The sequence below is a fragment of the Micropterus salmoides genome, unplaced genomic scaffold (assembly GCF_014851395.1).
Source record: "Micropterus salmoides isolate LMB-PRFRI ecotype aquatic unplaced genomic scaffold, ASM1485139v1 Ms_hic_scaffold_17, whole genome shotgun sequence".
In the NCBI taxonomy this organism is placed as follows: domain Eukaryota; kingdom Metazoa; phylum Chordata; class Actinopteri; order Centrarchiformes; family Centrarchidae; genus Micropterus; species Micropterus salmoides.
The window spans coordinates 29,302,574-29,323,681 of record NW_024040817.1 but is presented as its reverse complement, the minus strand read 5'-3'; the positions used below and the strand labels follow the sequence as shown (position 1 = coordinate 29,323,681).

Below are 21,108 nucleotides of genomic sequence, written 5' to 3'. Positions count from 1 at the left end.
TTTTGTTTCACTCTCACTGCTCTCATCACCCTCATTTCCAGCAGCAGCAGTTCCCACTGTACACTCTCTGCCCAGCACCGAATGGCATACAAAGCTAGCGAGTAGCTGGGGAAGATAGTGAAGCATTTAGCCACCAGGGTTTTTTTCAAAGGCATTGGTGGAGACCAAACGGGAGCTAAAAGGACAATGAAAAATGGGCTTGTTTTCATCAGGTGGCCAGAAAAACTACTCAAAATGAATGCTAATGAATGCAACTACTCACAACAATTTTATAAAATGATAATGTGTTTACAGCTTGGGCTGCTGTCCCCAAGTGACAAAAACAAATCAATAATTCGGTATTAAAAAGCTTATCTAAGCGCTGTGAGATAACTGTTGTTGTGATTTGGCGCTATATAAATAAAATTGAATTGAATTGAATTGAATTGTTAAAATATAGATCACGGACAAATTATACTGACTTTGGAAGTTCACTTTTGACCTTGGGATCAATATGTCTCACAAAATATGGTCCACGTACTAGCCTTTTCTGATCTTTTAACCACATCTCACATTCTTCATTAACAGACGGAATATGTATAATTTGGAATAACTAATTTTGTGTAAGCAGTGTGGCTGTTCACAGTTTTGTACATTCACAATGTACAAAATTAAAGAAAAATCCTAATTAACTATAAAACATAAACCTTAACTAATAGAGCTCTGGTTTTGAGTATTGTCACTTCTTTACTTACAAGACCTGGCAAACTAAATGCTTCGGTGAGCTTCTTCCTCACAGTGTTTGACATTTTTTCTTCTCTTATCCCTTGCTGGTAAACAGCTCGCTGTTTGCACTTTATTAATGTCATTTCTGCCTCCTGTTCCTCTCAGAGCCCATGCGTGCCTTGCGGGGTCTGACAGCTACAGAGATCCAGCCCCGGCAGCTGGCCCTTCAGTGGGAGCCGCTGGGCTACAACCTCACCCGCTGTCACACCTACTCCTTGTCCCTGTGCTACCGCTACTCCATGCCTACAGGGGGCAGCGGTGGGAACAACGCCACTGTCAGAGAGTGTCTGTCCGTGGAGCGGAACACGTCTCACTTCACCCTGAGAGACCTGCCACCCTTCCGATCGGTCCACGTCCGACTGGCACTGGCCAACCCCGAAGGCAAGAAGGAGAGCAGAGAGGTCACCTTCCAGACTGAGGAGGACAGTGAGTGGGCGGTTTTATTCTACCCTGTGAACAGTTAACAGGATAAAAGATTCAAGGCCTTGCTGAAATAAGGCATGTAAATGTTTCCTCTGAGCAACTCTAACACCATTATGGAGAACAGGGATGTTTTTTTTTTTTATGTATGCAGTGAAGCTCTTTAGTGTCATAGTTACTCAGCTCTGGCTTTCTACTTTCTGTGCATGCTCCTTCATGCTCAGATAATTATTGCGCACTGCTTACACAAATCCACGCCTTTAGTCATCCAGTACCAGCAAAAACAAAATAAAAAAAACAACACAAATATTGACTCACAAAATAAGCTGGATCAGCGTAACTAAATGGAAGATCAGCCTTTTAAATGGGGACCAGTGGAACATTAATCAGCTCGGGCCATGGCCGCTAGCAAAATGGTAAAATGATTTTGCTTATCTTTGTATTAATATTTTCCTGTGTACATCAGCAGATTAGGCACATTCTAATGCAAATGCTCAGAAAGTGGAAGTACAGAAGGTCAAACACTTATTGTTATGTAGAATAGCAAGACTTTTCACTGTAATTGAATGCCACACAGGAATATTGTTGACCCAGTGGAGAGAGTGAGATGGAATGACGGCTATGATATGAAATAGGGAGCATTTCTTTTATTGCATCTTGAAAATGCATTTTAGTATCTACTGAAAAGTAGAAAATTGTTTTACATTCAATTTTACACTTAAAAACACTTAAAAATACCAAGCATTGGAGGAGATATGGAGAAACAGACAGCGCTCTTAATTATCTACACCTACACATTGCTGTCTTGTAGGCTGGAAGAAATTAATTTACATAAACGGAATAACATCCAGAATGTAGCGTGGCTTTGTAATTTTAGTCATTAGATTTGACTGGTTAGGAAGTGACAAGTTAAAACGCACGTGTCAAAAAACATGCCGTGATTGTTCCTTCCCTTCCCCCCTTCCCTTTACTTGATATTTTGAATGTCAGCACCAATGGAAAGTTTTGCTTTTGAGCCACTGAATGCCAGTCTGACAGTCTGACAGTCCCCAATCCCCCTGTCACAGGGAGAGCCGCCATCACCCTCACAACTACAGTAATTGAGCCGCAGCTGGTGACAGTTCCTCCTGCCTGTTTCCTATTGGGCTCAACAATCAAACACTGGTGTAGCGCTTTGCTTACGCTGTGTCTCTGCTGCTTGGAGGAAGCTGATTCGGCTGTCAGGGATTCATGGAAACGGCAAGATTTTCTGCTTGTGTGCTTTGCCTAACTCAGGCTCAGCTTCCGAGGCAACAGACAGTGTAGCGTTGTCACAACTAAAACACAAACATGGAGACCTCCAATACCTTTTTAGAGATAAAGAGTGTCTGGTAGTTAATTTGTCAGGCTTTAGAAACATTGTTATTTCAACATTCAGTGATGTTTTTTTCCCTTTCTGTATGTACAGTAGTATCAAGTAAATTCCCAAAACAATGAACCACAAAAAAAAGAAAAACAACAAAAGACATTCAAAAACTAAATAACAAAAAGAAAAGCACAATTTCAACAAGGTGTATAAGCAAGAACGCGATTTTGGTAAAAGAAAAGAAACAATGAAACAAATTATTCTTATTCAAATATCCTATTGAATCAAACCTGACCATCATAATCATACAGGTTGTAAACTAAACATCCATTGCAGTTTACAGATTAATTCAAATAAGATGAGTACAATGTTATCATAACTTGGACAGGTTGTAATAACCCGAAAATGACCAATAAATGTGAGAAAATCATTATTATTTTTTCAGTTTGACATAACACCTTTATTAGGAATATAATAGAATAAAACATGCAATTTTTATTTTTACTTGAGTGGGTATTGAAATGCATAATTTGGCTTCTTTACTGGAAAAGGAGCATTGTACAAAGGTAGTTGTATGAGAGTAACGCTGTGTTCAGGGCATTATTCTGCTCGAGATTTCACATCCTGAATGTTCCTGCATTTTATAATGGAAATAGGATTCACTCACATATAATTAACATAGTTGTAGCAAGGTTACTTCTGGAACCCTTTCAGGTTTAATCCATGGCCTCTCATGATCCAGCTGAACTTCATTTACCATGGAAACAGGGAGCACAGTGACTGCTACTTCGAAGTTCAAAATTTGATTTGAATAGTTATAACTTTTAACTCCTGTACAATACTATCCTTAGTAACACATTATTTAAGATTACTCTGTCAGCTTTAGAGTCCTCTTTATTCTCAATTTAGGTCATGTTAATGCCAGAAGGCTGTTATCACCAAGTGTTTCCACAGAGCCAACAATCCACTGTGAATGATTATTTATTCTCAGAACTTAGTAAACTGTCCAGCACTTCAGGCACAAAAAAGTAGGTGTAGTCCTTTAAGGAGATGCATCTCATTAAGCCTAAATACGCAGAGAGGTACTCAAACAGTTCACCAGGTCGGGATACTTTGCTTTTTTTCTGTCAGTAAGGTGCTAAAGAAGAAAAATCGACTGTCATCCTCCAAGACACGGTGCTCTGTTATCAGACAGTGGAAGCCAGAATCTCAATTCATCCTGAGGGCTGGGAGCAAGCTGGGCCACACTTTCCTTTCATCACCTCCCTTCTGCTCTGTCTCTCTGTTCCCTCTTTCTCGTCCATCCCTCCTTGGCCCTGTGCCTTTTCGCTCTGTCAAAGGTGTTTTTACCCCATAGCATGCCTGCGCAGGAGTCCATTAACTTGAGACCCGGGTGGAGTGTTTGTTTCAGGGAAGGTTGTTTTTCTCTCCTGCTGTAGTTCCTGGCGGCATCGCTCCGGAGTCCCTGACCTTCACCCCGCTCGATGACATGATCTTCCTCAAGTGGGAGGAGCCCGTAGAGCCCAATGGGCTGATCACACAGTACGAGGTAGGATACCTTTGTAAGTCATTTGAGAGAAAAAATATCCACAATCCTCAATGACACGGCTGCCTTCACATCACACACTAATCCTCTTCAGGTGTAGGATGTTATTTTCCCCATGCCAATATCTATTTTATTCATCCTCCTTCGGTGTAATGACTCAAACCAAGGAACAGTCTCCTCTGCTCATTTTAAAGACTATACTGCTCCCCCTCTTCGATTTCCCCCAGGCTTGTTTTTTCTGTTGCTTGCCCATACGCCCGTAGCACACATGAGCCTGAGCCACTAGAGTGGGGAGGACCCACTTTTCACAGTTCATAGGATTTACTGTACATGTTCATATGGTAATGAAGCTGAGGCCCAGACTTCAGGCTGTAATTACATAGGGGACAACCACTCTAATTACTTATTTGCCTAAGAGATGCCTCCACAAGGGGGCAACTTTAAATGTTTCTAATTAATTATTGATGGCCCCATATTAACCAGTAGACCTTTGTAGTATGGGCTTTGGAGCGTTTTTGTGCAAGTAGATGTGAAGATCGACCCACTATGGCTTACCACGTGGCCGCTGATGTGGGGAGAACATATTTTCCATTCACAACAGAAGTTTGGAAAGTAAGGAACAAGGTAACCTAACTCCATATACATACAGATAAGGTGGCCCCTGACCTCCAAACTACTACCGCTCTGGATGTACAATGCTGTAGACCAGTACCATTATTAGTGTAAAAGAGTCAGTATCTGTTTGCTACCAGGGGGTTTGTTACTGCATACGGGATGGCACCTGGTTGATCCTCACACAACTTTGACAAGCAAAATAGATCCTTTGAAAAAAGATAAAGTTGCATATTTGTGTAACAGGAGTGCATGCAAAGCTCAGCAGCACCTCCTTACCTTTTCCATTGTCTGTAATGGCCTATACTTGTTGAATCTCTATAACCTCGACACCATTTCCCTGGAGTCCAATAAACACTTCAAAAAACCTCAAGTCTTTACTTTTAAATTCTCTTCTGCCATCTCCGTGGCTGTGTTTGTTTCTTTGCATGAACATTGAACGTATATGGTATTTTATAGCTCTGATGACTCATAATATAATTACAGAGTGTCCTTCGCGCGTCTGCTTAGACAAAACCTCACAAAGAAACAATCACAAATCATCGTTTTTAGTGTTACTGTCACTACATTTGTCCAGCCTTGTGGGTATGGTTCTGTTGTGTTTCTAAGCTGACCAATTGACACATATGTCCATAAAAAAATTGTGCTTCCGTAAATGCCATTTGCCTCAGTATCCTATACTCTAATACATATATATATATATATATATATATATATATATATCTATAAGCTAAAATCGGTCAGTCAGTCAGCTTTATTTATATAGCACATTTAAAAACAACAGGAGTTAACCCAATGTGCTTTCCAAGAACACAATACACACAAATACAAGTATAAATGAACAAAAGAACAAAGAGGATATACAACTGTGTATCCAAATACACAATAAAACTAGTGCACCAATACACATCAATAAAAGGAATATGGAGTACTCGTTTAAATTAAATTCAAAGAAGCTAAAAGGAAATAAATAAGAACAACATCATATTAAAATGGTGAGAGAGAACAATTAAAAATAAGGGACAGAATCAGGTAAAAGCCAGAGAAATCCAAAGCCTGGTGGCAGCAACAGAAAAGGCCCGGTCACCTTTAGTTTTAAGGTGTAAGAAGGTAGTACTAAGAGGAGTTGGGTTAGGGGGAGGAGTAGTGAAGATGACCTAAGTGACCTAGGCGCAGAATATGGAATTAGCCTATCAGTAATATATTGTGGGGCCAAGCTTTTGAGGGCAAATAATAGAATTTTACCGGTAACCAATGCAAGTCGATAATATCGACCATGCTGAAATGTCCGTTGGGCTCTAATGTACAATACTTACAAGGGGACTTGTGAAACATAAAGGGAGAGGGAGAAAGAGACTGAGTTACATTATTAAACAAAGAAACTGCAATCTTGTATGCCATCAACAACATCATCTTGTGCCCCAGAAGTCATGTCCTGTATTCCCTCTATGGATTAATAAGAGAGCTGTCGAACTGAACTGACCTGTCATTTTATTGCCACCCACGGACCATCGCCTAGCCTTTGCTTTATCAACAAATCCAGAAAACTGTATTAATCAGGCCAACAGTGCTACAGAACAAGGATATGACACAGAGTCAGATTATCAGTGGCTAACTGCAGCATAAGATTTATTAGATCTGCGCTGTGAGACGACATCGTTTTTGCAGGTGTCCTAAGATTAATTGAGAGGTGTTTCTCATGAGAGAGCCTTTAAATAAAATGCCATCTAAATCCAATCTTTCAGTTAGTGTGAGTAACAAGCTATAGGCTGTGTGAAGCATATTACAGGTAGTATACAGACTTATACAGTAAGATTTGTTTTGACCTACTAATGGTATAAATAGGGGAATACTTACCATGACCTAATTTGAACATATGCTAAAGTGAAACACTAAAATCTAACTTTTATATTTTTGAAAGTTTGGTCATTAACATAGCTTGGTACAAGAGCTATGGGGATGGCAATGTTAGTATGTTGGTCAGTCCACCACTTAACCACTCAGCTATTGAGTGGCTTGCCGTGAAATTTGATGCAGATATTCATGTTCTCCTCTAGTAACCGCTAAACGAATGACATTCCCAACATCCTCAGCTGTAATTGCTTCTGTAGTGCTAATATGCAAAACGTTAGCATACTAACACCATACTAAGATGGTGAACATCCTAATCTAGCATCTTATCTGCTTGTTAGCATTGTCACAGTGAGCACGTTACCATGCTGACATTAGCATGTATCTCAAAGCATCATTGAGCAGTAGAATTGAAACCTCGCAGAGCTGCCAGCAGGGCCGTGAACTCGTCTTTTAATCCAGTGGCATCTTTTTTTCTGTTTCCAGATCAGCTACCAGAGTATCGAGTCGTCAGACCCAGGCATTAACGTGCCAGGTCCTCGCCGCACAGTGTCCAAGCTGAGGAACGAGACCTACCACATGTTCTCTGGCCTGCATCCTGGAACCACCTACCTGGTGTCAGTCCGGGCCCGAACCGCCAAGGGGTTCGGGCAGACAGCGCTCACCGAGATCACCACCAACATCTCTGGTGAGGCCTTGTGCTGACTCCCTTTACCTGTGGTGGCTGGTTTTGGCACATAAGTGTGTGTGTGTGGGGGGAGGGGGTAATGATGGCAAAGAAGAATATATAATGACGTGTAATTGCCCTCTTTTGAATAGCTTTTCATTAAATTGTGCCTATACTTTTAAATTGTACAAATTATCTTCATTTTCCCTCAGCCAAACAGCTTTCAGACATGCATTGCCTTCATCGTTGAAAGAACGGCAGACCTGAATTATACTGAAACTACAAATGTTCCGATAGAATGGTTTGGAGGAAAACTGTTTTGTTCAGCCGACAACAACGCAACCAGTGTCTGTGTTTATCACTCAAAGGAGACGCTATGGCTCCGAAATTAAGAGACGCTGTGTCTGTGAGTGAATAGGTTGCTGGTATGGAACTTGAAATCGGTCTGTGAGAGAGAAAAAAATGTGTCTCTGGGGAATGTGAAACACTCATCTGCAAATGGGTATCTGCAAGCTCTTTTTCTAATTGTGTTTACTCAGATGAAACATCACATGCTATTGTTATATTTCCACATTTAAAAAGCCTGTGGGATTAAGTGTGTGGAGGATTTGGATTTTTCCAGGAATCTTTAAAGAAATCTTTTTAGAAAAAGTCAAAAGTAGACTTCCCAAACAGGTCAGCGGATAGAACTTGCTTCTTTTTTCTTATTTCTGGAGTGCATCAATATAAACCTTTTGATGCTGTCTTGAAACCCGTTGAAACCTGAGTAGCAGCTATTCAGGGCCTTTTTTGTGTTGTTAAAATGCCTAAAACAACCCACGTTTACGGTAATCTGTCAAGAATCTCTAATATAGATTCATGTGGCATGAATCGAGAGTTTTGTGTCACAGAAAGCTAAGGCTGAAGTAGTGTGTCATTCTTCTTTTATTATGAACCAATGCAAATATTCATTTTGTGAGAAAGCTCTTAAAATTAATCATTTGTGTGCACAAGTTACCAGAAAGCAAAACTGAACAATGTTGTTGACATTTTAACATGCTTTAACATACTTATTTTGTCATAAGTGTAAGTGTATTTTTTTGCAGATTGTCAGGGTTGAGATTGGGGAAGACAACGTTGTTTGAGAGTCAAACATCCATCTAAGTACATCCATGGACCTCTGTCCAAAGTCAAAGCAAAAGTGCCTTCCATTAAATCCAAGCCAACACTGAGTGTTAGCTTTGCACCTTTGTTTGCTCTGCAAAACTGCAATGCAGTCGTGATGCTACATTGGAGTAAAGTGCTTCAAGTTGTGAGACTATAAACAATGTATTATTAATGAGCCACCTTGGTGCAGTTTCATGTTGATTTTGGATAGAGATGTGTGGATACACACATTTAGCCTAGAATGTCAACTATTGTTAAGGTTATGTTGTGCTAATTAGTGCTCCTGAACAAAAATTGTTTTGATTTTAGAAGCATGATTTATTCATTTGTATGGAGCCCCCAGAAGGTCATGGGCGGGCACACTAGTTTGTTTGTTTTCTGTCTCTGTTGCACCTGCTTTATATAGATCAGGTCATATGAATTGTTTTTAAAACATTTATTCTAATGACAAATGCTATTGTTGTAGTGCATTTAAGCATCCCACTCAACCTCCAACTGCACAGGTGCAGCGCCACGCAACAGAAGAAGTGTACCGGGCTGTACAGCAATTACATGACTGAATCATGATGCTGCCGATGCAAAACATGGAGCTCGGTGGACTTTTACTGCATAAGTAAAGGTTATTGTTGGGGAAAAAAACAAATAAAATTGATTGAATTAAAATACTTTTGTGCCTCGCTGGATCAAAACACCATGAATTTTACTAGAAAGGTTGATCTTGAGTCCTTCATTGTCATGACCTCACACTGTAAATAATGCAGCCTGTTCGCCATCCCTTCGTATTATCTGTACCAGTTCCATCTGGTTTCGAAGCTGGCGTATGTGTGCTCACAGCCGTCAAGGTATACAGTTCAACCTACAGTATCACATGCTCTCTGGCTGCGCTTTCAGGAAAGCTCAGTGGGAAGCCGGGACCTACGCCGGTGTGATAGCAAGCGTGAACGTGTGAAGTCTTTTCATAATTTATGCTGGATTTAACCACCTAACATGCACCGGCTCGAACTCTCCTCAACACCACGATGTAAAATGCAGACCTCAGCTGTTGTGTGCGAGCTAGAGTGTGTGTTTTTCAGGATGACAGGTTACACAAGCAGATTTTTACAACAAGCATTAATGCCCTGCCTCAGAAGCAGAAACATTACCATTTTGGAGCCTTTTTGTTTCAGCTTATCTGCTGTACCAGGGTAGCCATTTGCTTCACTACATACTCCAGTTAATTCACTCCCTGTAGTAAACAGAGATGGGAACACTCAACCTCATTGTCCCCGGAGCTTTGCTGAGGTTGTGTAGCTTTGAGATCTGTCCTAATTATATTATAAGGGCCTCTTGTTTTCTCTGTAGTTGGCTGCTGTTTCTAGTCATCATCAGTCAATGGCACTGTGTGGGAGGCCTCCCCACACTATAGTACACAGGGGACGTAATGAATAAAGATAGCACACTCTGTCTTTTCATGCAGGGGTGGAAGAATTACTAAAAAATCCTACAGAAGTGCAGCTACATGTCTTTTTAAACTCTTATATCTAAACAAAACATGTTTGATCTTTCTCAGGAAGTGCAAAAATGAAATACTTAAAATGATTCTGGCTTTCTTCCCCAGTCTTTCAACTTTTTTTGACTCTGCCTTAACTCCTACTCTGTGTGGTTTTCCCCGCTGCATTTCTTTTCTCAGCCCCAGTGTTTGACTATGAAGACATCCCCTCTCCGCTGAGTGAGTCTGAGAATACCATCACTGTGCTGCTGCGCCCTGCGCTGGCGAGAGGGGCTCCTGTCAGGTACAACTAATACACTGTTCACTCCTACGCCAGCATTCATTGAGTGCTCCTTCCGCAACGTGATATTTATATCTGCAGTCAAAACGAGCGAAAATAGTTCTCTAGGCTTGTAGCAACCATTTTAAGCACAATGTATAAAGAACCAGAGAGGTTTTCTTCTAGGATTTTGTTCAGAATGTATGACGTGTTTCAAGTTATTTACCAGGAATCTGTTCCTCAAACTGATCTGTATCACATCAGGAGGCTCGATCTAACAGCTGACTGCAGCGATTGGTCTAGCATTGAAACAGCCACCAAGAAAAAAAAGACAAATCACTCTCTCTATCCTGAAAGCAGACTGACCATGTCTGACAGGTGTTATGGAATGACAGCACATGTCAACCAATCACACTGTATGTTGACTGGTTGACACTCTAAAGAGCGCCACACTTTCACACAATTTCAGTCAGGCATCAGGGTTGAGAAAAATGGAAGCACTAGGCTTTGAGAAAAACTGAAAAAGAAACTCCACTCCTTCTTAGGAGAATATAGGAATAGAACACAAAAAAATGTCTAATGGGCTTTAGTTTATAAAGGCATATGGTATGTTTCCAAAGTATATAAAGTGTAATATAATTTACATATGGAAATTCCTTTGGTATTTTGCATCAAACAGAAACACTATAACTGTGATTATGTTCCCTTTTTTCCTTCAAATTCTTATTTGTTTCTTTAAAAAAAAAAAATAATAATAATAATAATTGTAGTTGCTTCCATAAACACAAAATATAATCTTGCAAACATTAAGGTGACCAGATTTCTGAAATAAAAACCGGGGACATTTTTGGTTTGGTAGTCAGTATGTCGTTAAAAAATATAATATTATATATGAAATAAAAATGGGGACATTTTCGGTTTTATAATCTGTCAAATATAACTCTTCTGAATGAAATCAAGTCATTTTGAGGCAGAAACTACCTTTCAGTGAATAAGTACAGGCTGCAATCACTTTCTGGCAAGTGGAAAGTGGAATACTGCATTACATGGGTTGTATTTGCCATTAAAGGTAAAAAGGACAGGGTTGGTTGGTACACAGCAAGTTAAATAATGTAGAGTTGTAAGGACAATTGCAAAAGAGATCATGTCTTTTATATATACTCAGCAGTAAGTCATGTCAATTATAGGCTACAGTCTGTTTTCCAAATATATATATATATTATATATATATATATAAGGATATTAGACATATGGCTACCAAACATATAATCCATCGGCAAGTCTTCTATTATAGTCTATACTCATGTCATGGCTGATTACGCTACAAACTGCAAACACTTATTTTGCCACAATCGTGATTATTCCATTAAAAGAAACGTTAAAGTATCACAAAGACATACCTTTGCTATTACCTTAATGACATTAAGTGATGTTGTGAAGTGATGTTTATTTGCACGTTGTGTCTGTTTGATCCAGATAAAAGCAGCTGTAGTCATAAAGAGACTGGACGATAACGTTACATGCTGCGCGCTGCCGCGGACGGCAGTCAGTTTTCGGCGGACAATCACTTTTCAGCACGGCCCCTGTATGCCCTGCTGTCCAGTCTTTCTGGCCACGTAAAATCTGATTTCTACAGTCTATGATTAACACACAATTAAAAACGGGGGCATTTCTGGGGACAGCTCCAGACGGGGACAGAACACCAAAACCAGGGACTGTCCCTGTAAAACAGGGACGTCTGGACACCATAGCAAACATACACTACAGTGTATATTTATGTGTCTGTTTTGAATGATGACAATAATTTGTTTTGCTCCACGCTGTCGTCCTCCAGTGCCTACCAGGTGGTGGTGGTGGAAGAGGATGGTTCCCGTCAGGTGAAGAGGAGGGAGCTGGGCACCGTCGACTGTTTCCCCACACCAAACTCCCACAACGAGGCGCAGGCCAAAGGGGCCCCTCATTACTACACAGCTGAGCTGGCTCCCAGCAGTCTGCCCGAGGCCACGCCCTTCACCGTGGGTGACAACCACACCTACAACGGCTACTGGAACAGCCCTTTAGACCCCACCAAGAACTACCTCATCTACTTTCAGGCCACCAGCAACTTCAGAGGGGTAAGAGCAATTGAGATGCCTGACGAGGCTTTTCTTTCTGGAGTTCAGACATGCTGCTTTTATGTTTTAGCAACCTTGACAGTCAATTTAGATTTGTGTCGAGCAAGTATGCTGGAGGTGCTACGAGAGAGGAAGCAGTCCACTGCATAAACAAGGCTTTGTTTATTACTAAAAGGGGTGATGTCTTTAATGCATTTTTAGAATAGCTTTCGGTAGATTTTTTCCCAAATGGTAAATCTTTGACTTTTTAATGTTGCATCATTTCTCAATGAATTACTCAAGCAAAGTGGCCAAATTAATCTTAATACCTTTCAGACGATGATTACATGCAGAACAGACTGTGTGCTCCTGCATTTTGTTAAGAATCCAGTTGTCAGATTCCCTCATATTCAAGCTCTTTCAAAACTTCTAAGAATCTTTTATTCAGCTTGGAAAATCAAACTCTGCCTCTCAGGCTTAACCTGTTGAAAAGACTTCTTTGAGCAAATGAAAAAGTGACTGAAGCTTGAATAAGGAGTGTGCTGGCACAGAAGCAGTGGAAGTATATGCTGTTTAAGCCGTTAGGCCCATATGGAGCTTAAGTGCACCTGTCTGGCTGCAGCTTCTCACCGAGATGTTGGTGTCTGACTCCTCTGATGATGCAGCCAGTTTTCCCCTGGGTGTTGATAGATGGGCCTTCAGAGCTGGGAAGACCACAATCAGCCTCTGGTCTGGGTCAGAGCCAACACACCGTGTCACTGTCATCCTTTGATCTGAAATCAGTAGCAAGCTTTTTCCATTATGGATCGCCATTTTTAATGATTCTCCCTCAAAACCAAAATAAAAAGCTCTGTTGGCAGAGCAGCTCTTGGGCCGAAATCAACCAACACAACAAACTGAATATTATAATTCATGTTGATGATTTTCCTTTTTTGTCCTGCAAACATTTTCATCTCCAATCTATTTTCTAAACTATAGTCGTGTTTCAGGAGAGATGGGCTGCTCAGGGAGAAAGAAAAAAAAATTATTTTGACAATTACCCAGGATAAATTAGATGTACGGGGCTTACTGTGGACCACGAGCTGCCATTGAATTGAAACAGTAATTGCTTTGGCAGATACGCCTTCAGTGGGGCTTGAGAGGTGCATGATTGTTGCTCCCAGTTTCGTTGGAAGCACACATGCAGGAAACAAACTCACACTTTTCTAAGCATAATTTCTCTCTATCAAGTCTGTAGGAGTCTGTATCTAGATTGCTGCTATCTATTACACTAAAAATGAAAACACCAGCATTCTGATATTTCATTTCCAACCCTGTGTTGTGTTTAACGTTACTTATCACCTGGGGCCGCTGTTCTGTCGATTTACGCTGCCTATCTAGATGGGCTACTTTGCGGTTCTGCGCATGACCCACAAGCGTGGTCTGTTTCCACGCCCATAAATCTGTGCAACCTTGCTGTTGGGCATGCCGTCGAGATAGTGGCTGATCGTCAGAATATGCTACCCGTGATATCTTAAATAAAGATGGCATAATATAGTATCTCAAATGGAGATGGTAGCAGTTTCAGCTCTAGCTAATTAACATTAATTCTTTATGTAGGTAACTTGTTAAAACACCAATGGGACTTGTTTGCAAGCCTGTGCTCACCTCTCAAATATGTGACGTTTGTGTGCTCTCAGACAACAAAAAGTGATTATATCTCAACTGAATCTCTGAGTTTGTTGATGTTGAAAGCAGAACCTCAATGGATTCTGTGAGGGATTAGAAAGGATTCAGATTTAATATGCCCATCAGATGCTGAAATCAAATTTTCTAAAATGCTATTGAAATACACCCCGCGGATGAAGATTCTTCACTATACTGTACATTATATATTTCTATCCCTAACAGGATTGTGGGCTCAGTTACATTAAATTGCTGCTTTGACAAGCGCTGGTGTTTGTGTTCCAAAAGGCTAAAAGCCCACCTTGACAGAGGACAGGGTGACACATGGCATACTACCTTCCGCTGCATTAATAACCCCTGGGTGGGAGTACATATGACTTATCTGTCACAGTTTCAGATGAGAGGAGATGAGAATCCACTTGAAACAGATTTGCAATTAAAAAAGGTAATTTGGCAAGCGTTTTAGGTGAAAGGGTTTTGACTCCGATCTCAGAGCAGAGATTAGCATAATTGCCCATAAAGGCTGATTTAACTTCCTTAAATCTTAATTTGGTAACATGCCCCTCTGTCTCTGGGATGGAGGTAGCTGTTTGGGGTGTGGGAAGGGGCAGAGCCAATCAGTGGACCCGGGTGAGGGACCTCTCATGGTGGAGGGGAGCATAGGTCTCTTATATCACAATGAGATGTCATCCGCTCGGAAATTTCTCTTTTGTCCTCCGCAGCAAAGGTCTGGGTGACTTTGACACACGCCTATGTTGCAAGTTTTAGACAAGGTTGTGGATTTTGACAGACTGACTGATAATTAACCTTCGCTTAGGGTGGCTTTTTGTCCCGCGAGTCATTGTGTCTTCATGGTACCAAGCCAAATGAATTAACTAAGGCTTTTCTTTTTACTCACAGGAGACCAGAATAAACTGCATTCGGATTGCTCGCAAAGGTAACACTTTTCAAACTTTCATATCAATAAATCCATATCGCATTCATTATGATCCAGTATAATCCAGTATACCTTAAACATGGCTATCATGAAGGCTATTTTCTTCGTCCCTTTTACATTGTAAGCTACCTAATTGGATTGTTTCATAGCTTTATGGCACACAGAGAGGTGGTTTCCAGCACAAGATAAGATGATGCTTTTTAGGGCAGGTGGATCCTCGGGCTTATGGCAATTAGAAATATCAACAATTTATAGGGAACCGAAGTGAAACCAGAACCTCCAGGTTCTGTTCCAGAAGTAAGAAAACCTTAATCAAATTGACATTTGTAATAACGCAATAAATAAATGAATACAGCCCTAATTCAGCCCTAAAACATAGCTTTATTCAACAGTACGTTGTGCAGTTCTTTTTTTTTTCTTTAGACAGCAATTTAATGTTTTTAGTGGCATTTAACAAACATCATTTCCCAGAAGCCATACATCATTGTGAGTTAAATGAATGGCCACAGTTAGTTCAGACATGGCTGCAATAAGGGCAGTACAGAGAGGACCAGACAGTGTAGATGTTTTTGCCCGGAGAGATCACAGCTACAAATGTGGAGAAAGGAATTTAGAGGAGAGGAAGCTTTAATGGAAATGGAAGAATCCATGTGATGATAACCCATGTGCCACACTGACCACATTATTTACTGTTTTTCTTTAGTCATCTTTATTAAAGCCTGCGGTTTGTTGATGTGTGCTGTAAACTGATCCTGGATGGATGATAAGAACTGGATACCGGAATTCCAGGACGGTGCCCAGTCACTTGAATAAAGCCACAGGTGTCGCTAAATAAACCAAGGCATGTAACTTTAAGGGCCCTATTTTAACAATCTAAGCGCACGGCTCCGTTGCGTTTGGGGTGTGTCCAACTGCGATTATGCTAGTTTATCGGCATAAAAAATAGTCACTGTGCCAGGCGCATGGTTCAAAAGAGTTGTACTTACTCTGTGAATTAGTCCTGGGTGTGTTTTGAGCGTAACATGCAATAAATCAATCAGAGTGTCATCTCCCATTCCATTTAAATCCAGATGCGCTTGTACCTCAGCACATTGCTATTATATCTGTGGATGAATGGCGCATTATAAAAACCATCAATGGACTGATTGAATTGCAGACTCACAGCAGCGGGGGGGTATGGACAGAAGAGTGGATGTGAGATTAAAACCGTCTCTGATCATGAAGCCTGTGCCAGCTCTGTGGTTTATCAGTGAAGTGTCTGAACCCCACTGCAGACTGGAGTCTCTTAACAGACAGATAGACGCTGTCTCCTCAATGAAACTTCTAGATCCTCACCGTGCTGCTTTATTAGAAACTATGATGACCCAGTCGTGGGCCACATCTCTCTCTTACAGTGTTTTTTTTATTTCGTGTTTCACTGATGTGTGAGTGTTTTCCTTAGATTCCTTAGATTCTGGTGATTCTCTGATTAGAGAGGCTGCTGTCAGTCACAAATATTTTGGGGCATTTAAGCAGCAAAACCAAAAAAAAACTGTATTTATAAACTTGACATGTAAGAGAGGAAACTCTCCAGAGGAAACAGAATTCAACTTTTAGCTTCTGAAAGAATTTAGACCCTCTGATGGAGCCCAGGATGAATCAGTGTCTCTCTTTTCGAGCATTTTCCAGCATTGATCGAATACTGCGGCATTGACTTTAGAGCTGTTTTTTCTTTTTCTTTTTGGGTCAATGCTACAAGCAAGTTCTGCTGCCTCGATGAGCCAACAATTTGCCTGACCGCACCTCATTTTAAGCCCAACACTCCCATGGTCGCACAGACGGGTGCAAGTGCATTTGCTATTTAAACAACGTGGGCGCTGACCATGAACATGACAAATGCGTTGGTTGGAAACTAGCATTGACACTTGATAAATATTATTATTTCACTCATAAGCTTCATGGTTGAGATGTGGGATTGCGGGGTTCTTAGTGACTGTGGTCCTGGGGCAAATACTGTAGCAATCAGACTGGTGTTTAACAAGCGCCTATTATCTTAACCACATGTTCTTTACAGTTTACTAGTTACAGATAAATCTGCAAAATGAGTGTTAAATTTACTGTAGCATTTAACTTGCACAGATTCCAAAACATGTTGTACCAACTAGTCATTTCAACACCAAGATCTGGTTATATTGAGGACATGTCTTGCCTGCTCCTGTGGTTGCCCCATGAACTCCTTTGTAAAACTGTGTCTTGCAGTGTTGTCTCAGCAATTAAGCTGCTGAATGAAATGTTATTGTTCTCTATTGTGTTAAGGTGATGAAAATAGGAAGCAGGTTTTTAAACACTGTAATTCTCAAAATGCTACCACAATAGCAGAGGGATGATACACAGGCCACAAGGTTGTCACTTCCTGGCTAACATAATGTTAAAAAGGTGAAATTGTTATTCTCCAGGTGAAACACTCTAGTTTTTCGAGTGGTTTCAGCTGTGGCACAGGGTGCATGTCAGATACCTCGACAGTTATCCTGGATCAGGCTGCTTTTAGGGGATTTGACACAGACTTAGTGTTGTTTTGGGTGCTGCAGGAGGGAAGCCCCCGTGCCAATATCCCCTCAGCAGAGACACCGAAGGAAAGGTGAAAGCAAACATTCATCCGTGCTCCTACTCTGTTCCTCTTGAATCACTGACACTGACATTTTGGCAAACCCCTCTTGGGCTCTGATGGCTTTGAAATCCAGAATGCGGCAACATATCCTTTTTTCTCCCTGAGAGAGGAAGCGGCCAGGAGTGTTTGCTTGAGAGACAGTCACAGATAGAAGGCTCTCAGTTCAAACAATAGGGGAGAGGGAGAGAGGCAGAGGGTGAAATGGAGTTGTTCCCCACTTCCTCCCCACTGAATTATGTCTGAAGTTTGCTGTACTCTTGAGAAAGGTGGCAGTTAAATTGGATTCCTCTCCCTGAACTCTTTCTTATCTGAAGTGAGATGACATTAGAGAATTCTGTCTTACTATTGTCTGCCGGTTTGTCACGTAAGCGCAGGAAGTGGGTTGCAGTGAAATTTATAGAAGCTGTGTTTTACAATAGGTGTGTATATATATTACGGTGGCAGATATGTGGATGTTACTTCAGTTCCCTCCGACGTGGCACAGACGTTCTGCTTGGAACGTTCCTGGCTGCTTTTTATTTCCTCTCACCAGCTTCCCACACACAGATGCTGCCAGCTGCTGAGGGCCTGGCCACACCACCGCAGTGGTGGGCGAGAGGTGGCTTTTTTTTGTTTTGTTTTTTTCGCCTCACTGGACCTTTTTCTTTGCTTTGTTTTTTTTTGTCGTCAGTATTAGCTGAGAAGGTATTCATTACAAACCAAATCACCTTGAAATATTCACCATTCTGCTCCAAGAGGAGGCTTTTATTCATGTCTGCTCAGCCAGTAGAAAGGCGTCAAATTCACATTTAGCTTTTGCAGCATTTGAACATTTTGCTTAAAATCTATGTGACAGCTGAATGGAATGGTGTCATACTATAAATTCTTAAATAATTTGTCTATACTTCATTTACCTCAACTGTAGAGAGACACAGAAACCGGCTTATATTAGTAGCACATTGTGGTGAATTGTTCTCTGATCTGCTCCCCTTTCAGTTTCGTAAAAAAGAAAAATTTCAAAACAACATACGTATGCCATACTCACACTCTGCTTCTTTTTTTTTTTAACAGATACTGTTTTTTATTCATTAATTGATTGCCTTTGATTTCACAGTAAATTAACTGCCGATGAAACATTAGAAGCTTTCTAGAGAGCATAGCTCTTTGATTTAAGTTAAAACCTTTCAACATTACTCAGAATGTAAAGACAGAAAAGCGGAGTGAAAATCTTACAGCTGTATTTTCCTCTGCTGTTGTTGCTGGAGTCTCTGCTGCGTCGGCTGCACTGGTCTGTGGGACTTTGGGACCAGAGGGCTCTGTGAGCGGGTGGCCGGCCTCACGAGCTACTCCCTCGGGTTGCTGCGAGCTTCCCCCGCCGCCACTCCTCCACTCTGAAAATGTTCAAGCACATTTTTGATCCACCATCCCTTTTCGTAAAACTGTCAGTATTCAAAATCTACACAGTTGATTTCTCACCTCAAAACTTTGATGGATTTAGTGATGAAATAACGTACATAAAATATAAAATATAAACTTTCTTTCTCAATAATGAATGCAGTGAATAGTAACAATTCTCTCTGACCAATCTGCAGCCTGCTGTGTGTTTTCACGTCACGTCACGTTTAGTATCGCCTCAGCTCACTTGGAATCTCGACGGAGGTGAGATGAAAAAAACTACCAGGGAGCAGGTACAGGTACAACATTTCCACGATGGAAAAACAAAAAAGGCGAGGCGAGTTGAGCTGGTACCATGCAAGGGAAAAGCGGCAAATCTATGTTTATGTCTTCTCTCTCCTTAATGACAAGAATAATATGATGTATCTTTCGTTGACAGTACCTTTTAATACGATCAAAGCAATGGCAAAGTAGCGATTGCAAATAGAGAATGAGAACCGGGTTTCTCTTAAAGTGCAACTCAGAGTGTGACGTCATTCTGTTGTTGTACTTACAGTACATTATACTGCATTTAGCTACACGAGGTACAGGTAATTCCAGCTTCCTGTAAGGCCTTTATTAGGGACCAGCCCTTATTTGTTCTTGCTGGATGGCTTTTTTTTAATTGAAAATATATGTTAAATGTGTTTGTCTTTTTTCAAACTCATTCCTAAGAAATTATGAATAATGTAGTGTTTACGTGTATTGACAGTACCGTAACACTGATCCAAAAAATGGCAAAGTAGAAGCAATTGGAATTATTTGTGGAAGGAGAACAGTGTTTTTGTTAAAAAACTCATAGCAGGAGAGTGGTGAATGTGCCGTGATTCTGTTGGTGCACTAATGGAATAAGTGCTGTGGTACTCTACACTGAATTTACCTAAGTGAACCAATATAACACAGTTAATCCCAGCCTCCTTCAAGGCCTTCATTAGTGTACAGCCTGTATTTGTTTATGCTGCCCACATTCTTTTGAGGATTTACATTCTGCGTATGCTCGTGTCCTCTGTCCTCTCAGACACAAAATAACACGCTGTGTCTTGATAAATTGCTGACCAATACAAGGAAATGACAAATTATGATGACACACGCGTCCCATTATCTTAAAGCTCTCCTATCCCTGTGGATTTCCCTGCTTGACCACGGCAGGATGTTTTGGTGCAAGGAAATTTACCGTGATAGCCAGTTTCTAATCATGGCCCCAAAGGCAGAATGACTCACCCAGAATGATTTGTGTGATTATGGCAAGTCTGTCAGGCTGTATTGTCTGCCAGGAGCTATAGTCCCCACCAATCCACAGCTTATCAAGCCAAACTGAGCATTCTGCCTCACTGTAAAGCCCCCCCCCCCTTTTCAGTCACAGACAAAAGGCAATAACTCCCCGGTGGAGCATCATTGCTTTGTCAAAATACAGAGATGTTGTCCAACTCAGTTGTCCTGCTTCCATCTCTCTGCATTTTGTTTTGTTCCCCACCTTATTTGTTTTCCCATCAATGAGATGGTTTGTTAATGAAGTGCATGCTGCCGAGAGTGTAATAATACTGCTTCAATTCATTCGTACTTAATAGCAATTTTTCACCTTTGGATGAAACACAACAGGGTGCCCAGATGATTCATAGAGAGGGGGATTTCATGCACTTGGCTAGCTGAGATGGCAACGCAGAAAGAAATTCACTGAGACTGTGACATATGGGTAGGCGGGAAATAGCTGCCTGAATGAGAGCATGCATCATTTCGGTAAGATAACCAGTCTCACCCAAGCCAAACATTTTTAGCTCCTCTTTGTAGACACTCACGTTGCTGATATCAGTGCACTGAAAAAGTGTTCAGGCCCTCTCTGATGCTGTCTGGTGAGCTCTTTATTCCATTGCAGCCTCGAGCGATTATTTCAGCACAGCTGTTGCTAGCTCGCGGACTACTTTAGCTGCAAACTCACTGCTGTTAAAGCCCCAGCTGGGTTTTGCGGTGACCTCGAACACCCTCCCCGGCTTGTTTGAATCGGCCTGGTGGATGTAACACTACAGAGTGAGGATCCTTATCCTCACTGTGCCCAACCTGTTTGGATCCATGACTGAGTGTATTATAGAAATTAAAGTTGAAAGTGAGCTGCAGCCTTTGAAATGTTACTGTGACAGGTTCAATGAAGATATTATCACCAGGCAGTTTAACGCATGATAATTTGGACAACAACAAGGAAGCCCATCTCAATGTGGGGGAGCCTATTTCTTGGTAATGTATGCATACACCAGGTTA

The 21,108-nt window shown here is 41.1% G+C and overlaps 1 protein-coding gene across 4 annotated transcripts in view; it reads left to right on the top strand.

Moving 5' to 3' along the window:
• Positions 1-21,108, top strand: part of ptprua (protein tyrosine phosphatase receptor type Ua) — a 193,611-nt gene that overhangs the window by 129,654 nt on the left and 42,849 nt on the right. For all 4 annotated transcript variants that reach the window (XM_038724919.1, XM_038724918.1, XM_038724917.1 and 1 more), the window contains exons 8-13: positions 871-1,191; positions 3,970-4,079; positions 7,026-7,227; positions 10,022-10,124; positions 11,935-12,214; positions 14,759-14,795. In XM_038724919.1, coding sequence (XP_038580847.1) covers positions 871-1,191; positions 3,970-4,079; positions 7,026-7,227; positions 10,022-10,124; positions 11,935-12,214; positions 14,759-14,795 — 1,053 coding nt within the window. The remainder of the gene's footprint in view (positions 1-870; positions 1,192-3,969; positions 4,080-7,025; positions 7,228-10,021; positions 10,125-11,934; positions 12,215-14,758; positions 14,796-21,108) is intronic.